This window comes from Drosophila eugracilis, unplaced genomic scaffold (genome assembly GCF_018153835.1).
Source record: "Drosophila eugracilis isolate 14026-0451.02 unplaced genomic scaffold, ASM1815383v1 contig_47, whole genome shotgun sequence".
NCBI classification, from domain to species: domain Eukaryota; kingdom Metazoa; phylum Arthropoda; class Insecta; order Diptera; family Drosophilidae; genus Drosophila; species Drosophila eugracilis.
Genome location: NW_024573338.1, coordinates 2184131 through 2202247, shown reverse-complemented (window position 1 = coordinate 2202247; position 18117 = coordinate 2184131). Strand labels below are relative to the sequence as shown.

At 38.1% G+C, this 18117-nt stretch overlaps 4 protein-coding genes and 2 long non-coding RNA genes across 6 annotated transcripts in view; all 6 read left to right on the top strand.

The window, feature by feature from the left end:
- The first annotated feature begins 790 nt into the window (after nucleotides 1-790).
- LOC108109432 lies at nucleotides 791-1755 on the top strand. Its single transcript, XM_017217932.2, has 3 exons — nucleotides 791-949; nucleotides 1009-1224; nucleotides 1287-1755. The coding sequence occupies exons 1-3, from the start codon at nucleotides 806-808 to the stop codon at nucleotides 1350-1352; spliced, it is 426 nt and encodes a 141-aa protein (XP_017073421.1). The 5' UTR covers nucleotides 791-805; the 3' UTR covers nucleotides 1353-1755.
- A 2074-nt stretch (nucleotides 1756-3829) lies between these two features.
- LOC108109448 lies at nucleotides 3830-4238 on the top strand. Its single transcript, XR_001772510.2, has 2 exons — nucleotides 3830-4040; nucleotides 4101-4238. It is a non-coding gene; the product is annotated as an uncharacterized LOC108109448 (long non-coding RNA).
- A 1441-nt stretch (nucleotides 4239-5679) lies between these two features.
- Nucleotides 5680-5996, top strand: LOC108109460. Its single transcript, XR_001772513.1, has 2 exons — nucleotides 5680-5796; nucleotides 5857-5996. It is a non-coding gene; the product is annotated as an uncharacterized LOC108109460 (long non-coding RNA).
- Nucleotides 5997-6616: 620 nt separating this feature from the next.
- Nucleotides 6617-7038, top strand: LOC108109459. Its single transcript, XM_017217958.2, has 2 exons — nucleotides 6617-6806; nucleotides 6863-7038. The coding sequence occupies exons 1-2, from the start codon at nucleotides 6633-6635 to the stop codon at nucleotides 6974-6976; spliced, it is 288 nt and encodes a 95-aa protein (XP_017073447.1). The 5' UTR covers nucleotides 6617-6632; the 3' UTR covers nucleotides 6977-7038.
- A 269-nt stretch (nucleotides 7039-7307) lies between these two features.
- LOC121530295 lies at nucleotides 7308-7679 on the top strand. Its single transcript, XM_041819191.1, has 2 exons — nucleotides 7308-7467; nucleotides 7529-7679. The coding sequence occupies exons 1-2, from the start codon at nucleotides 7312-7314 to the stop codon at nucleotides 7589-7591; spliced, it is 219 nt and encodes a 72-aa protein (XP_041675125.1). The 5' UTR covers nucleotides 7308-7311; the 3' UTR covers nucleotides 7592-7679.
- Nucleotides 7680-17544: 9865 nt separating this feature from the next.
- Nucleotides 17545-18117, top strand: part of LOC108109575 (muscarinic acetylcholine receptor gar-2) — a 29142-nt gene continuing 28569 nt past the window's right edge. The window contains exon 1 of the mRNA XM_017218152.2: nucleotides 17545-18056. The gene's annotated coding sequence lies outside the window, so the exon portion shown is untranslated. The remainder of the gene's footprint in view (nucleotides 18057-18117) is intronic.

The following is an 18117-nucleotide window of genomic DNA, read 5'->3' as shown; positions in this document are numbered from 1 at the left end:
TGGTTATAACTAAAGCCTCCAGCCGATAAGATAAGCCTGAGACGGCTGATCGATGGGCATTCGTATAAGAGAATATAGAGGTATATATACTTTTACTCGAATGTGGACAAACCACTCGATTCCGTTGGTGAGTGAGTCGGCCACTCCAGGGAGCGGCATTGAGCAGGTCACGGTGCAGTCCTTGGCACACTAACAAAACGCACACCCTCGATGCGGGCTTTCCACCGGACTCTTTTCCCATAACAGGTGGCTGTGCGCAACCCTTGGGGTATATTCATACATTTTTGGGAAACTGTTGTCTTGGAAAGAGTAAGCATTGTCAACCCTTAAGTGCACGATCAACAACCGGTTTCTAGTTTACTCGCACATTACTCTTTTTATTGCCAATATAAAACTCTCAAAGTGTTTATTACAAAAAACTTAAATTGTAGCTATTTTTCATTACATTAAAATGCCATAATCATTTATTGATTTATTTTGTCTTGCATAATTTCTGATTAAGCGTGATCTGTGTTTTTATTTTTAATTTAAATTATGCAAGCGCCTTAGATCAGCTCATACTATCAACGTAATCAGAACATTCATTCATGAAAAAAATATTGATTTATATCTTTACCTTTGTGCTTACGCATATTTCCAAACAATAATATGTTTGGACTCATAAAAAATAAACAGAAACAATTAGACGGTATCTGGTAGTCAGAATGACACTGAGCTATTAGTCACTCTTTTCTGTGCCTCTTCACTTCGTTCTCGCAAAATCGAGATCGTTTATTATATATATATGGAGCAAACTGACAGCCGAATGCCTCAGTTGAAGCTAAACTTTGGCAGCGAGAAGATGTCAATGATGATTCATACGATCTTCCGTTTAAGCCTTCTGTTGATTTTCCTGGGCTATGTGGCTCCATACCAGAGTACAAACCAATGTCAGCCAAATTGGGGATATGTAAGTTATCAAATTATAAACCTTAAGAATTTCTAATTTAATTATCATTTAAATTCTAGTGTCAAATGCATACGGATTGCTGCTCGAGAAAGTGCATGACCTATAGCTTATATTGTGCACCTAACGCGCCTCATTTTAATCCCATTAAACTTTATACAGTTTCGAACTCAATCTTCGAAGCGAATACCAAAGCTGTCAAAGTTAAAGATGAACAAGATGTTGTAGTTAGCGTGAAGGAAAAGGTGACTCCAACCTGTAATCAAACCGGTGGACCTGTAAGATCTTTTCTCCTCAATAATTTGGCCTACTTTATCTCAGGACTTACATTTTTTTTCAGTGCTCCCGGGCTGAAGACTGCTGCAATTTCCGATGTCATACTTATATTCACAGGTGTGTCACTTAAAGGGAAATTCACAGTAATGTGGAAACGTGACAGCCACTTAATTACCGAATGAAATACATATTCAGAGCAATGCGCATTTTTGGGAAACTTTTGTCTTGGAAATGAATAACATGGTTAACCCTTAGTTGCACGATCAACAACCGGTTTCCTATTTACCTTTTCATTACACTTTTTATTGCTAAAATAAAACTCTCGATTTGTTCTTTATTACAAATAATTTAAATAGTAGCAATTTTGCATTTCCTTAATCATTTATTGATTTATTTTGTCTTGCATAATTTCTGATTAAGCACGATCTGCGTATTTATTATTGATTTACATTGTTCAATAACCTTAGATCACCTCATAGTTTCAATGTAATCAGAACAATCACTCATAAATAAAATATTGATTTATATCTTAACCTTTGTGCTTATGCATATTCCCAAACAATAATAAGTTTGGACTCAAATAAACTCAACAGAAACAAAAATAAGTAAACTAGAAAAGTAATTAGAATGTTCGTTTGTTATATAAATGAAGCCATTTGACAGCCGAATATCTCAGTTGAAGCTAAACTTTGGCAGCGAGAAGATCTCAATGATGATTCATACGATCTTCCGTTTGAGTCTTTTGTTGATTTTCCTGGGCTATGTGGCTGCCTACTACAGTTCAAGTCAATGTTCGCCAAATGGGGGATATGTAAGTTATCAAATTATAAACCCAAGAAATGTCCAATTTATTTTAATTAATAAATCGTAGTGTCAATTGCATACGGATTGCTGCTCGAGAAAGTGCATGACCTATGGTTTATATTGTGCAGCTAAAGCGGACTCTTACGATCCTATTAAAATATCTAGAATTGATAATATCTTTGAATATCTTCAAAATAAAAAGAAATATGCATGATGGCCGCAGCTTGCCATCAAACCGGTGGACTTGTAAGTGGTTTTTTCTTTAATAACCTTTACATTCGGATTTATATGTTTTTTTTCAGTGTTCTAGGGCTGAAGACTGCAATTTCCGAAGTCAAACTTACTATTCATAGGTGTGTCACTTAGAAAAAATTCAGAAAAATGTAGAAACATGGCAGCCAGTTAATTACCAAATAAAATACATATTCAGAGGAAGCCTACATTTTGTTACCAGAAACATCTTCAAAACTCGTAATCATCTATCTAAAAATGTTGGCAAAAGTTCCCCATAAAACTATCAGAAGAATTAATAGTTTTTAGTTGGTTGTTTTATCAAACGGTCCCTTACATAAAAGCAAGTTTTTTGCCATTTAGAAAGCTTGAATTATCGCTAATAAAAAAAAGTTAAGCAAACAATTAAATACTGGCTGGTATGGTAAAACTGGTACTGCCACTGTTCCCTTTCAATTTGATAACAAAAATGCGGGTTTTATTGAAATGGAAAAAATACACAGCAAAACGAATTGATAATGTTGTTTTTTCTTTATTATCATTTATAAAAGTAAAGAGCTTATCCAAGTCATGAAGCACTTCCACTTACACAAGTTTTTGCGAAGTTGGAGTTCTGAGAAAAATGTAAAAAATCCGTTAAAATAACCTTAACCTACTTAATTCAATAATAAGAAAGTCAGGCATAGGTCATATTTAGCTAGCATATCTACATCTATATCTTTTTCTGATATCATCGACATTAAATATTGACAGCGCCAACTCCCAATTATCTCGAGCGTCTTGACACAAATGTAGCCCAACTTCTTGACTTGGGCAAACAGACGAGCATGTCCAACAAGCCCGAAGCTGTGCAATTAATAGTTGGGTCAGAGAGACCATAATTGTCTTTAAAAGCCACGTTCTGATCAACTTTGGCCTTTAGTTCATTTGAAGATAGAAACCGCTTTGGCAGTCATAATGCTGGCAATTTTATTGGTGCTTCTAGTGCTTGCAGTAAGAGAAGTTCAGGATTTTAGTATTTTGAAAAATGATATACTAAAAAAACTTTTAAATTTCTTCAAAATTCAGATCATTTTGTTTAAAAAAAGTTCTTGTTCATTTACTTAGACCCAAATACAAGCCCAACCCGTTGTCAAGGACTTTTCTTCTCCGAAGGATTCGAAATTACCGCTCATATCCAAGCCACCGATGCAGCAGCAACTGAATCCTCTCAACCAGGATGAAGTTACCATGTTCACCAATATGTTCCTTACACTGTTCCGTGGAGTAGCCGACTATCGAAATATGGTGGCCGCCGATTCTGTCCAGAGTGTTTGGCAGAGTCCGCCGGTTGTGGACTTCAGCCACCGTCTCTTTGCCACCTAGAAGTATTTTTATTCAATTAAAAACTGTCTCCTAACAAACTGTAATTACATTGCTGACTAAACTAATCTGATTATTATTTCGAAGAACTATTATCTCCTAAACTATCCATCTCCTAAAAGTATTCATTATTAATTTATTTAAAAAACCTTTTTGCGCATGTTTGATTTTGAATTATCAAAAATAATTATTATAGAAATTTAGAAACATCACAAGTGTAGGGCTATAAAATATATGAATTTTAATAAATTAGCTAAAAAAAAAGGCCGCAAAGGGGTATATAATGCCTTCCAAATGCGATTAGCTTCAGTTCAGTTTCAACTTTACCACCGATAAGATGTTGATCCTCCGACTTGTTTTCGGCATTCTCGCCTTGGCCGTTGCCGCTCAAGCCCGCGGTTGTGACAACAATGGCGAATTTGTAAGTTTTCTTAAAAGATAATTATAATAAATAAGTAATACATTTCAATTCAAAACACAGTGCCGAACCCGTACCGAATGCTGCTCACTGTTTTGTGATACCAAGGTCAACAAATGCCGTGACAATTAACTTCTAACATAATTTTACAGAAATGTCAAACATTAAATGTTTATTAATAAAATAAAAACGAACATTTAATAAAGTGTGTAAAACATTTACATTTAGAACACGCAAACTTCCCACCACCTTTTTTAAATACAAGTGACATTCACTTACCTCAGTCTAAATTGCCAACAGCTTATACACCTCAAAAACACTATATGAACTGACTGTCATTATACGGTAAGGCACCAAAATCAAAATAAAAAACGATTATGATTATCCTTTACGTGCATATGTAGGAGGCCTTTCGACAACACCAATCTACGATCTTTCCTTTGAAGCCAACGTCCCTCACTAAAGTTAAATATTCAATACCTGACAGCCAACCCATTTAAAATACTTACTCACTGCCAAGACACCCCTCAAAAACCAGTAGTTAACAAAATAGATCTATGCGGAAATATCGGTCTCAGAATTAACCCCCTAAACGCAGCTTTGCAGATACAAAAAAGGCAAAACATCTAAAGGTATTTTTCTGAGAGAGTTTTTATAATTCAATCAAGAGTTTAAGAATTACACCTTCATATAGCTGATGGATTACTATCCCAAGAAGTTATCGGCTTTCTTGTAACCACTAAATCGGCAATCCTTAAAATGGGTATCCTTCAAGCTCACTCTTCAGCTCTTACAGCCGAACCAGTAGCTGTACTCGACTCGTCTCAGAGGCAAAATATGGAAATGTACAGACTGTTTATCAGCTAAAATCTTTTTTGTTAATACAAAAACAACAAATCGGAACATTATTTATAATTTATTATTATTTTAATTTATTAAGAAACGTATGTTATGAGGCCTCTTATTGGCAGTGACAAAAGGTGGCGTTCATTTCTGCTAGAAGAATTATTAATATTATTTTAAAATTAGATCTTTGTCTTTTTTTTAAATAAAAAATAATAAATGATCGTTGTCAACAGTTAATGACCTAATCATTCACTTCCTCGTCTTGTAATAATTGCACGCGGCCCATTAACTGTCACGATTCTCATTTTTTAAATAAAGTTTTATTATGTGACTATCGCACTGCTGCACATGTCGCAACCTAATCTGATCGTTACAGATTTTATTTGATTAATATTTGATCCTTAGAATAATATTATACCTAAGTATTATAGGGAAAAGTATAGTAAATGATTTATATCTACAGTTCAGGCAGCCGTTCCAAGTTGCCTGGCTAAGCTGTTAGGTTGCACATTCAGACTTTTCCTGTATCTCTTAGAGATGACCTGGCAAAGTTAATTTATTGGTGCTTATAGTCCTTGCAATTAATATATATTATATTAAATACAATTCCAAACTCTAACATTTCATTTATCTCCTAAAAAAATCTTTTCACGCATATTTGTTGTTGATTTATCGCCATCAATTATTATAGAACTTATTCAACTTCACAAGTGTAGTGTTACGAAATATATGAATTTTAATAAATTAGCTAAAAAACGTGGCAAAGGGGTATATAATGCCTACCAAATGCCATTAGCTTCAGTTCAGTTTCAACTTTGCCACCGATAAGATGTTGATCCTCCGACTTGTTTTCGGCATTCTCGCCTTGGCCGTTGCCGCTCAAGCCCGTGGTTGTGACAACAATGGCGAATTCGTAAGTTTTCTCAATAGATATTAGTAATAAATAAGTAATAAATTTTAATTTAAATCACAGTGCCGAACCCGTACCGAGTGCTGCTCACTGTTTTGTGATACCAAGGTCAACAAATGCCGTGACAATTAACTTCTAACATAATTTTACAGAAATGTCAAACATTAAATGTTTATTAATAAAATAAAAGCAAACATTTAAAATGGTGTGTTTGAATATACATATACAATCACGTTCAGAAGACGCAAACTCTTAACAACAATTACCATAACATGAAAAAGCATTTAAAAAATTAGAATCCATATTTTCATTGACCAATTAAACTGCGGTTAAATGTATTATATTTATACGCCCACTCCAGCGCAAAGGAACTACTCCTATAAGAGCTAGATTGTATAAGTTTGGAAAGGACAGCGCATCTTAAGGTGATACCACTAAACGACCACCCAAACTTACTTGGGAAGCTTACCTACGAAATTATAAATACGAGCCTTAAACTTTGTGAAATTTTTAAATATTTGTTCTTTAGGCCTACGTTGATCACAGGAAGTACTTACTTTAGTAATTGTTAATTTACTTAGTCTCAAATTCAAACTCAGACCGTTGCTCCGTGGAGTAGCCGACAATTGAAATGTGGTGGGCGCCGATACTGTCCAGATTGTTTGGCAGAGTCCGCCGGTTGTAGACCTCAGCTACCGTCTCTGTTGTTATTCAATCGAAATCTGTTTTCCCCAAACAAACTGTAATTACATCGCTGACTAAACTAATTTTTTTTTTGATTTCGACAAAGAATGGTATATAAAGGAGTTCTACTTACGGTTGTTAGTTAATTCCTTACGATGAAGCTTAGTTCAATAATCACTATTGCCGTTTGGTTGTTTTTGGGAGTGGTCATTGCTGTGCCAACTCTTAAGATTCAGCCCAGACATATTCCCTATGGCATTGACGAATTTTCGCCATTTATAAGGCGAAATGCTAGCGATGTGCTGCCTATTTCTTTAAAGCTAACCCAAGTAAGCTATATTTTATGTTTGGCTTAATTTAATTTATCTGCTATTTTTCTTTCTAGATAGAACGAATGGTCTTGGCCGATAACTGTCTGCCGTTTCACAGCAAATGCACATTGGCAGAGCAATGCTGCAATTTAAAGTGCATGAAACGTGTTCTTCGATGCGTTATCTAAAAGTTATTCAAAATAAAATGAGAATATAATGTACTTAAAATGCAAATAAAAATTAAATTTATATTAAATTATTATTTATGATAACTATGTATGTATCATAAAATAAATTTCCCCTCTTTGGGAACATTAACATATATCCCCTAAAAGTATGCATTAAAGTCATTTTCTGCATATTTGCTTTCAATTTATCGCCCAAAAACCTCTCATCATTACGAGTGGAGTGCTTTGAAATATATAAATGTTAATATATTTACTAGAAAAACATGGCAAGGCTTAATATATTGCTTTACAAAAACCATTAGCGCCAGTTGAATTCTAACTTTGTCGGCGATAAGATGTTGATCATCCGACTTGGAGTTTTGTTTTGCATCTTTGCCCTTGCGGCTATGAGTGAAGCTGTGAGTACATCTGGAAGTACAGAAAGTACAGTAAGTACAGTTGTGACTACAACTGCGACTACCGTCCATGTTTGTCAGCCCAGAGGTGGTTATGTAAGTTTTCTATGATATATAAAATCGAAATCATAATCATACATTTTAATTTCAAATTCAGTGCCGGAGGCGCGACGATTGCTGCAAGTCAACGTGTAATCAAGTGGCTGCAGAATGTAATTAAGTTCCGTTCTTCGTTAAATTAATATCTTTCTACATAAACTACCATAGTTTATTTTACATTTTGAATAAATACTTTTAAAACTTTTAAATTTTTAATGACCCCTTCATCTACTTATTCATGCCTTCGTCTGGTAATAATTACAAATTACTCATGTCATTTTAACTGTCACGCTTTCCATAAATTAGTTGCGATTTGAGAGTTTGAGATAGTTTCAAACTTTCAGATTGCCTACTTTTGTGCTTATTTTAATCACACTGATTCTTCGTAACTCAAAAGGTTTTTTTGGTCCACTATTGAACCTTTGATTCCATTATCTGCTTAGTCATTCAGACGACTGGCAATAATAATGCAAAGCCATATCAACTGGCAGAGTGAAGTGAAGTGTTTGGCTGCTCTCACAATCAACTTACATCTGCTGTTAGTGTTTGTCAGCGTTTACCAGCAAACAATATTTCCGCCCGTAAACAATGCGACAAAGCGGCATCAATGTGAATTTTTCCACTCACAGACATTTTGCATTGACACGCGGTTGTAATGGGGTTTGAGGGTTTGGGATGAAAAGTGTCTCCGAGTGATCCTTTTCCCCCTTTTCAATTGCAAAACACACACAAAGCGCAGACAATGAGTTTAGACAGCGATTGTTTGGCTTTCTTGGCGTGTGCTAGCCGCTTCCTTTGTTGTTGTCACGTTCCGATTTCTTAGCTATATATGGTAGTATATATATTTGTATGTACGAGAGCTGCAGTTAGCTCAACAATGGCCGAAAAGACCCATTAAAATATGGCCAACTGTATACTTGAATTTTAGTATATTTTTTTATGGTCTCCCCTTAAAAGTATGCCACATAAAACTGCAGCATAGGTGACCCTTTTCACGCGTTTTTAAACGCCCATTAACCGCAATCTCCTGGTTTTATGTATGCTGGCTCCCCCTATCCAAAAATTGATTATTCTTATTTTTTTTGCAAACTTATTGTCTAGTTTGTTGGCGCACGTGCCAAAGCCGCTGGGATTTACATGGAAATCGCATTCATAGTTAAGTGTTTTTCTGGCTGCATCGAATATTCTGGGTAAACTAGGAATTTCTTCTGTTTTTTGTTCTTTTTGCATTTGAAATTCTTTGTTCGATTTGTTTTGCCAACATGCGGTTATTATTTGGCACTTACTGGCTCTCCCGTCTGGGTTCTTTTGCTCCTCCAGCGCAAAGGAAGACATCAAAAACTGCGGAACCGGAAGATATTCCCGGCATGCAGCACGCCCCCGAAAAATGGGTGGTATATATTGCTTCAACACACCCCTTCTCCGACGATAAGAGATGGTAGCTTGATGAAGTTTTGGCGGCAATGCCTGGCAGGAAATCACTTTCGGTACCCCCAACCTCATGCTCTCCCTGCCCAATAAAAAAAAAACCGAAGTACGAAGAAAATCGATTGCTTTTGGCCATCAGCGAATTCCATATGCAGATTCATTGGCCTAAAAGTATGCAATGCAGATGAAAGGAGGCCAATTTGTCATCTGTTTTTCATTGCAACAGCCAAACGTCTTTAAGCCCCGGCTTTGCTTTAATGGCTTTTGCCATTGGATTGTGTAATGTATGCAGGTGTGTTAAACTTTTACATTGCACGTGTCGGCAGACACTTAAATGTCGAATGAATAATTCCGCCTGCCACCGTCAGTCGGCGAAACTTTTATTGCTCTTGGCACACGAGCGAGTGGCAGGGACTGCTGAGTGCTAAGAAAAACACGGAACAGGTGCCGCAGGATTGCCAAATAACTTAAAGCAATTCGCATTCTGGCAGCTTCTTAATTGAAGTTCACAGCAAACTAAATGATGCCCACCAAAATCCCTCTTACCGGAAGTTCTTTGCAAAGAGTGCATTGCACCGCTTCTTGATGATGGAGTGGCGAACGTGGCGTATACGTGATGCGGACGATGGCCAACTAACTGAATGACTGACTAGCCAAACAGGCACACAGACTTATCAGTAACGACCTTTCCCTTTGCCTTTCACACACATAAATACAAACTCACTGGGAGTTGAAGGTTTATCAAAACGATATATAAAATATTCAAAAAGTTGCAAATTCAAGTCGATATTTTAATACTCTCTAAGGTATTTGAAGATAATCTGCCAAATATTATTAATATAAGGAGCCCAGAGGGTTGTAAAACATTAAAATTAATCATGAACTAATATAGTAACCCCCCAAAAATGATGTTATAAGCAAAAATGTCCTTTTCCGCACGAGAACTTTCTTACATTAGGGAAGTATTTAGAGCTTGAAAGGGATTTCTTTTTTGTAGGCATCACATATGTTTATATTTGCATTTGCGGCCGAGGCACAAAAACAGGGATTTCCAATGGGAAGGTGTGTGTGTCTGAGTTTGTGAGTCTGGCAGAGGCCATGAAATTGATTTTAAATGCGGCGCAGCAGTGGAGGGGCCACCGTGTCAAAGGACAGGCCAAACAGTCGGTAGCAATGATGATGATGACGATGATGATGAGAGACTGAAGCTGAGGATGAGGATGAAGATGAGCCACCGGTGTCGTTGTCCTCGGATAAAACCGCACGTATGACAAGTCGTTAGTGCCGACTTAACTGGCAAAAGGAAAAGCCACACGAGGAACAGCAGCAAATCAAAGCGAGTGTCCATCAGCATTACGGGACGCTCGTTCTTCCTCTATTTCTCCCTCTCCGTGAAACAGAATCCGCAGACTGTGCGGGAAAATGGAAAAGCGGAAAAGTGTCAACGCTTGTCAGGGCGGCGGCCATGGCCAAGCAGAGCCTGTTTGTGAGCAGCGGGCAAAACTCATTATATTTCTGCTTGCCGCTCTGTTTTTTTCCCATCTTATTTTTTTTATTTTCCAATTGAAAGCGCTGTGGCCCTTTAATGTTTGTTTCAGTTTCAGTTGCCGTTACTCTTTTAATCGCACACGCATATTTAAAAAAAATAAAAAAGTATATATAAAGCACTGTGTGCTACTGTCAGGCAAACGCTTTGATGTGTCAAGCGTTCGATATGGAGGCGGGGCAGCAGAAACCATAAACTCGGCACGAAATTAATAACAGTGGATGCGAAATTTGCATTCAAAGGCGGGCGGGCAGTGACAATGTAATCGGAGTATCACAGAACCGAGACCTGACCCCTACCCGGCTTTAAAACGACTTTTCCACCAGACTTTAGAGGTAGAGTACGTTCGCGACCATCCAAAATTTGCATTTATCGACAGGAGGGTGCGGCGGTAAACTCTCATTAAAATGTAATTGCCCATTAAAAGAGCGAGGCTGGTCGCTTGGCTCCTTGACTGGCTTGACTCCCTGATTTGTCCACTTTGCTGGTTTTTCGTTGGAGAATCGGGTTTTTGTCCATCGTCTCTTTGTTTCGAGTTGTTGCCGTTAATTGAATCGGCGAAATGACAAGCAAAGCGATTCCTTTTGTATGGCCACGGGCCGCTGGAGATGGCCACTTGGGCACTCGTTACGCATACGCTCCGTGGGCCACACAAAACATGCCCCATGGCAGTGACCGCACAACGGGACAAAGCATCCCGTCACTCTCTGCACATACAGAGAAAATAACTTCCCAAAAAATTGTCAGCAATTTGTATATCCTTCAGTATTAAAGTAATTTATATATAAAGGACGTAGCTTAGTGTAAAATATCTCCCTAAAAAGTGATAAAACTGAATGTTTTTTATAGAAATTTGTTAAATAATATTAAGTCTCTGTGCACCTACACACATGGTGCTCTTTGACATGCTCAGTTAACTCCATTTAAATCATTATCTTCAGTTTCATTATCATCGAGAAGTTTGCTCTTTGTTGTCAATATTTTTTCCCTTTTTTTGCATTTTAGTTTTGTGTTGTTGCCTTCTGGGGAGTCGGTGGCAAAGGCTTGACCCCAGAAGCAAAACAAAAAATGCAAAACACAAGTTTCCTTTTTAGTAGCAGTTTCCATTTTTGCCATTTCCATTTCACTTCGATGCTCTGATTCGATGTTTGCCTGCCTGACAGTTCGTTTTGGCCCACTTTTGGTTGTTAATTGTCCAGAGAATGGCAACTGAAAGCTGCAGAAAAAGTTTTATTGTGGAATTGATATCCTAAAGCTTGTTTAAGGTGCATGCCAAAAACTTTGCCATTTCCCTTTCGGCCTTCTTGTTTTGGCAATCAACTTTGGTTGCAAATAATTCATGAACTCACATCCAATGAGATGCAAACTTGGTATTCTATTGACACTTGTGTTATAAATATGTAAACCTAATTGCAACCGCAGAGCGCCTAAATCATTTTTCTATGTTTTTATTTTCAGGACGAATGCCACAAGTGGAACTCAACATGGTGTAAAAGGATTTCCTTGTACAAAACATAAGCCTAGCCATTGCATATTAAACATGCACACACACTCATAGCCACACGCGTACACAAAGTGCCACAAAAGCCAAGTTAAGTCCGTTGGAAAACCATTGCGCATACGCAATGTAGGTCGGTAGGTTTTTCGGCTGTCGCAGTGTGAGCTGCTGAATGTTTTAATGAAATTATCTGTTACACATTGGCCCCTAAAAACCCTGCTGTTTTCAGTTATTAATTCAATTTTTCCCAGCACCAACTCAATTTTGTGGCCACTTTTGTGGCCTCAGCTCACAAAATTCCCCACCGACTTGCTGCAGATAAAGTTAGATACGGATAGAAAAAAGTTATATTTTCTACGAAACGCTCTTACATTGTACCTATGTTTTGGGATTTGTTTTGCAATCTACTGCCTGCACTTATCGCAACTGCAGTTGCAACTCCACGGGTTGCCATGCAACGGCAGCCAATTAACTCCAAATCCCGGACATCACAGCAACTCAGTCGTGTGTTTGTGTGCGGCTTTGGCTGGCTGCCAGTTCTAATTACCCATCTGAGTTGTCTGATTTCCAAGAGATTTTTTAATTAACTAAGCTGCAAACCGCTGGCGAAGGTGTGCAAACACACGAAGCGAGGACACAGCTCGATTTCACTCGCAAATTGAGAGTGACACTAGCCTAAATTTAATCCCAGTCATGCAGGAAAATAATCTATAGGGGTAGGTTAAGGACATCGAGATGCTGGTTCACTTTTCCTTAGAAGCTATCACAAAAGTACCTAAATCCTTACAAAACATATCAAAGAAAGTTCTTAAAGCATATACACTTTTGGAAAGTTTTAAGTTTCACTTTTGAAGACAAAAACTTATATCAACCTATCTAACTTAAAAGACACACAACATCAAGTTTATATAATAAAATGTTCTCTAATTTAAACACATCAATTGAAAAATTCCAGCAATCAATCACCATCAAGCCGACGAGTTCCAAATTCTTGCCAAAAATAAACATTTATGGCTCTAACATTTTAGGCATATTTCTGCCTGAAAATATGTCGAATGTCAACTTAGAGTTCGCTGAAAATTCCACATTCATTTTGTTGCAACCACAACCGCACTAAGCACTATGAAAATGCAAATCGTTGGCACTCACATTTGGACATGCACGGCATTTAAATTGATGGAGAACATTCGAGAGGGGAATAAAATGCAGGACCGTTGTGCTGCGGTTGGCCATTTTCGAAGTGATTATCATAATCAACCATAAATGATCAAGTAATTCAATTCAAGAGGCCTTTTTAGGTCACTTCTCCTCATACCGTCCCTCGGCAGATTTAATTCTATTTTATTTTTGCGTTTTCTGAAAGCGACATCATTAATCACACAGGACACGGGACGGACATTCGTTCATTGTTGGGGAGATAACTGTCAAAAACTTTAATTATATTTTCAGCATGACAAGGACAAGGACAAGTTGGCCAATAGCAAAATAAAAAGTACGTGCCACAGGCGCCAATGAGGAAAAAGAAGAGGGAAAGAAAGAGCCTGGGCTGGGTGTAAACCCAATAAATGTATTTGCTCTGATTTGGTTTGGCTCTTCGGCTGCCTGGTCAGCTGAAATATTGTACTCAGCTGCGGCATTGACAGGTTGCTGCACCAACCAGTTGCTGCACTTCAATGAAATCAAATTGCCATTCAATTTGGACTGTCAGTGGAACGACCACCTATGCTCATGGGCTGCCCGGCCATTGTTATTTTTATTTCTGCAAATTGAAAGCACTCCGCTTAATCCCGACGCCTCGAAAGGCTGCTGGAAAACCAATCACCACTGAACATCAATTAAAAAAAAAGAGAAGAATAGCTTGAAAAAATAAAAAAGCGTAACGAGAGCAACCAATCTACTGGGATTTACTCCAGGCAGTCGGTTGCCTTTGGCAAGGAAAAAGTTCCGGAACCACCTAACTCCCTCAAACTGTGCCAATTCGCTGGAATATATAGGTCTGCACTGTAAGCTATTGTTATATGAAATATGCTTTTCACTCAAGAGGTTTACTGTGCAAAGTTTAAAGATTGAAAAATATTTCTCTATAATAACTTTTCAGTTAACTTTTATTATTAAAAAAACTTACTAAATATGTTTTTCATTTGATATCTCCAAGTGCATAATAACAAATATAAACCCTACCATACCATGAGTACCATTCCTAGGTACATATCAATAAAAATCAATTTAATCGAGATTAAGCCTGAGTATGGAAGAGCTGGCAGGCTGGCATTGATTGCATTTTAAGTTGCCGGTGCGTGTTTATCGCGGAAATCGCGTTCGGCTAACGAGCCTAACGAAGTTTTCAATGTAATTCAATTGCAGAGGGAAAAGGAAACAATGGCGATGCCATCATCGCCATAATTGGCCCGTCAATCTCGTGAGCTTCATTAGCCGTAACGGCTTAATGCGCACCAACCGGGCGTATGCGTAATTTTTGACACTACCACTGAAAGGCAGAGAGAGAGAGAGAGGAGAGAGAGCTAGAGGCGACAAACAGGGCAATTCAATTAGCAAAACGAACAGCAAAACGATGGCCCAAAGTTGAATCCCTATGGCCGATGTCCGATTCTCAATGTTCGATATTCGATGGTCAGGTTCATGGTCAAAAAAAAAAAAAATAGAAGTCAGTTGAGATGGGAGATTGAGCAGAAGCAGCTGGCATGTTGATTGAATTGCCAAGTTTGTTCGATGCGCGACAAATTCAATTCGTTCATTGGCACTCACACACACTCACATGGCCAGTATCTAGCAACCGGCTGCAGCATTCGAGAGGACCTTCTATCGGCTCTGTAAAAGGGGGGATGGGGTGGAACCCAAAAGGATGTTGCATCGGGCAGGTGCGAGTGTGCCGGTTAATTGCTTTGGAAATTGCATGTGACGAAACATATGGTTTATGTAAGGAGGATGTGGCCGTGACACGGCGCTATCTGCCTGGCTAATTGGATTATGGATAAGCCAATTTGAGCATGGGCTCGAAGTCTGCGACACCAACTGACTCAAAAGTACATCATAAGATTTTCCAATCAATGTCATAACTTTTTTAGAAGATATTTCGGGGCTGGTTTTTACTTAAGAAAGGAGGAGTTTAATCTAAAAGTTTGTTAATTTGGCTTTATTATGCTGTTAGCCACATCGGAAAGCTTAAAGAGAGGAATTCAAATTTCAAATTATTCAATTAGAAGCTAACATTGAGCTTCTTGCAGGAATTCTGAGAACCATTGCAGGTAAGTCTTTGTGTTTACTAGCCCCACGTTTAATTATAAATGCATTTAAATTGCATGTAATGCCTAGAAGCACTTTGCTTTAAGTTAACTAATATTGATTTAGCCATGTTGATTTTCTTACCACCTTCTCCCTTTAAACGCTTTTTTTGGGGTTCTAAGCAAAAAGTTTAAAACAAAAAAGTAATAAAAGAAAATCGGTATTGATTGCACATTTAATTTAAATAGAATTCATAAATCTAAGAAGGGGAAAACATAATCTAATTCTGTGTCATATATATTGTAGGATTTTAATCCCGCTTCCGGTGGGGATACTGAAATAAATGTCTATCCCTGGGCAGACCATATATCATCTGGCCAAGTTTCATTCATTCAGTCAGTGAGCAGTGCCAACGACAATGGCCCTATGTTTGTTTATGCCTCGTTAAACTTTTCAGCCGCACGCATAAAACATAAAGCGCTTTGCTAGGGCAGATCAATGCCTTATGTGCATAGTGGATGGGGTTGGTTGTGGGTGGATGGGCTTACTCTGAAATTGAATTATGGAACTCACACACCAACATATACACACATACATATGGAAGGCGACATATCGAGCGAGACGCCATGAAATACTATATCTGACTCTGAAGTCAGAGGAACTGCATGGCGGGATTTCGATGGCTTCGTCGTTTTACACTGCTAACGGTAGCAGTGCTATCGGTTCACTTCAAACACCTCCCTAACCCTCTATTAGAATCGACCTCCCTGTAGACACATACCCGCATCCCAGCCACCCCACCGTTCTATATTCATCCATCGAATGCAAAACGGCATCCTTACAAGCCGGGCCAGCCACATTGTTCGACTCTTTCATTTTCAGCTTCACATTTCTCTATCTGCCTCCCGCCTCCCCATCCACTGCTGCTGCTGCTGCCACTCCCCCTTGTGGCACCTTCGCCTCTATCGCGGTTTGTTGTTATTGTAAATTATAGCCGCAGCCGCAGAAAAATAACAGCAAATAAAAAAACCCAAAGCGGAGACTAGAGAAATAGAATGAGATGTGCTTGAACTGGGAGAAATTGCAAGAACTTTGACAGAACATTTTTTTTTATTTTTTAATCAAATAAAAACGAATTTCTAAAATTTTTTCCATATTACGAACATTTTTTCGCTTTCTTTAGCGCAAAATACTGACTTTTTGGCGTAAAATCATAAACTCGATGGTTAACCGATAATTTCATATTACTACCAGGGTTATTGTTATAAATTAGTCAAGAGACCGTTTTTTGAATCTAACGACGAAATCTAACGTTCCCTATCGTTCTCGGGCTGATTTAAGGATTTCTATTTTTAACCATTTTTCCCATTTTCAATATCATCTTTTTTTGCGAAAAATCCCCAAAGTTTCTCATTTTAAATTGTGAATGCATTTTGAATATGAATATAATTTCGCGTTTAACGAGGTATAACCATGTTCCATATTCGGAACATTATTGGCTTAGTTATCGGCATCTGAGATCTTGTGGAGAAAAGGTTACCAATTTTCCCATTTTCGATGAGGGCCTAAACATAATTTATTACGAAAAATTACCAAAATTTGACTTGAGTTTAAACTGTGAATGCAGTTCGAATTTAATTTCGTTTAACGGGTTTGACATTCGGACCAAATTCGGACCATTATTGGTATTTTTTTATCAGAGCAACTACAGTGAAACCATCAATAATTGCCCCTTAAAATAAAACCAATATATACAATTTTAAACTGTTCTAAACATCAGGCAGTTTCTAAACTCAAACTAGAATTGTTTTCAGTGGGATAGAGGGATGAGGTCTGCGGTCGACCAAAGAGGGGAAATGAGACCAACAACCTGTGTAGGAATCCTGGGCCTGGCATCCATCGGTTTATTGTTTCTGTTTCATTCCATTTTATTGTCGTATGTCATACAATGGCGTAACATTTACATTTCCCATTAAACTTTCCGCTATCAGTTGCCGCTGATGCTGTTTTTGTTGCTGCTCGTGTAAAGCTGAATGTCGTGCAATAAATTTAAAACGCCCGTACATATTCAAAACAAAAACAAAAAATATGTCTGCCCCAAGAAATCGCAAAAGTTCCTGCTGCATATTTCCGCTCGCTTAGACGCTGAAAAGTAAGCAATTGTCTACGAAAAAAAAACTCAAAACATAAGGACTAAACACTGGAAACAATTTTTTCCAGGCGACAAAAGGTTTGAGAAATGGAATATTGATTCAAATGCCAGAAACACAGGTGAATTGTTGAAAAAGGGGGCGGGAAGCAGGATCATTTCTGAGATGCAACAATTTGTCATTGAAATGCAAGCGCAGCGTAGAACTAACCGAAAAATAGTTAAACAGCTGCCGACGACACACACAGGAAGAAAAATAACCACGAAGGACGAAGGACGATGGCTACAAAGCCCGAAGTTTCAAACCCGAACCCGATCGAATATCGTATACGTGATTCGCACGACCAACAGTTGCTCCGCCTTGGCCGTGTATTGCTGTGTGGCTTTCTGTTGCTGTTTCTGTTCCTGGCCATGTTGCTCCTGCCTTTGGCCTCCATAATAGACACCGTCAGCCGCCGCAGTGTCACAGTCCATGCTCGTCCTTTGGGCTGCCAAGTCGCGTTTTCAATCGCTCGCTGGCCGCTCGCAAGTCGCTTTAAAAGTCGGTGACAAAAACGCGGTTTCGAGTGAAGAACTCTAACTAAAATAAAAACAAAATTAAAAACTAATATAAAACAAAGAAAATTACAAAAAATAACAATTAAAAGTTCAAGTTGAATGCAGGTGTTTGTGGTCAACTGTTGCTGTTGCTGGTAGCTGGGTGTTGAGGAAATCCAGTGCATGTAAGTCGATTGCAATTGAGATTTATTGTCCATGGAACACACACTTGCTATCACATACACA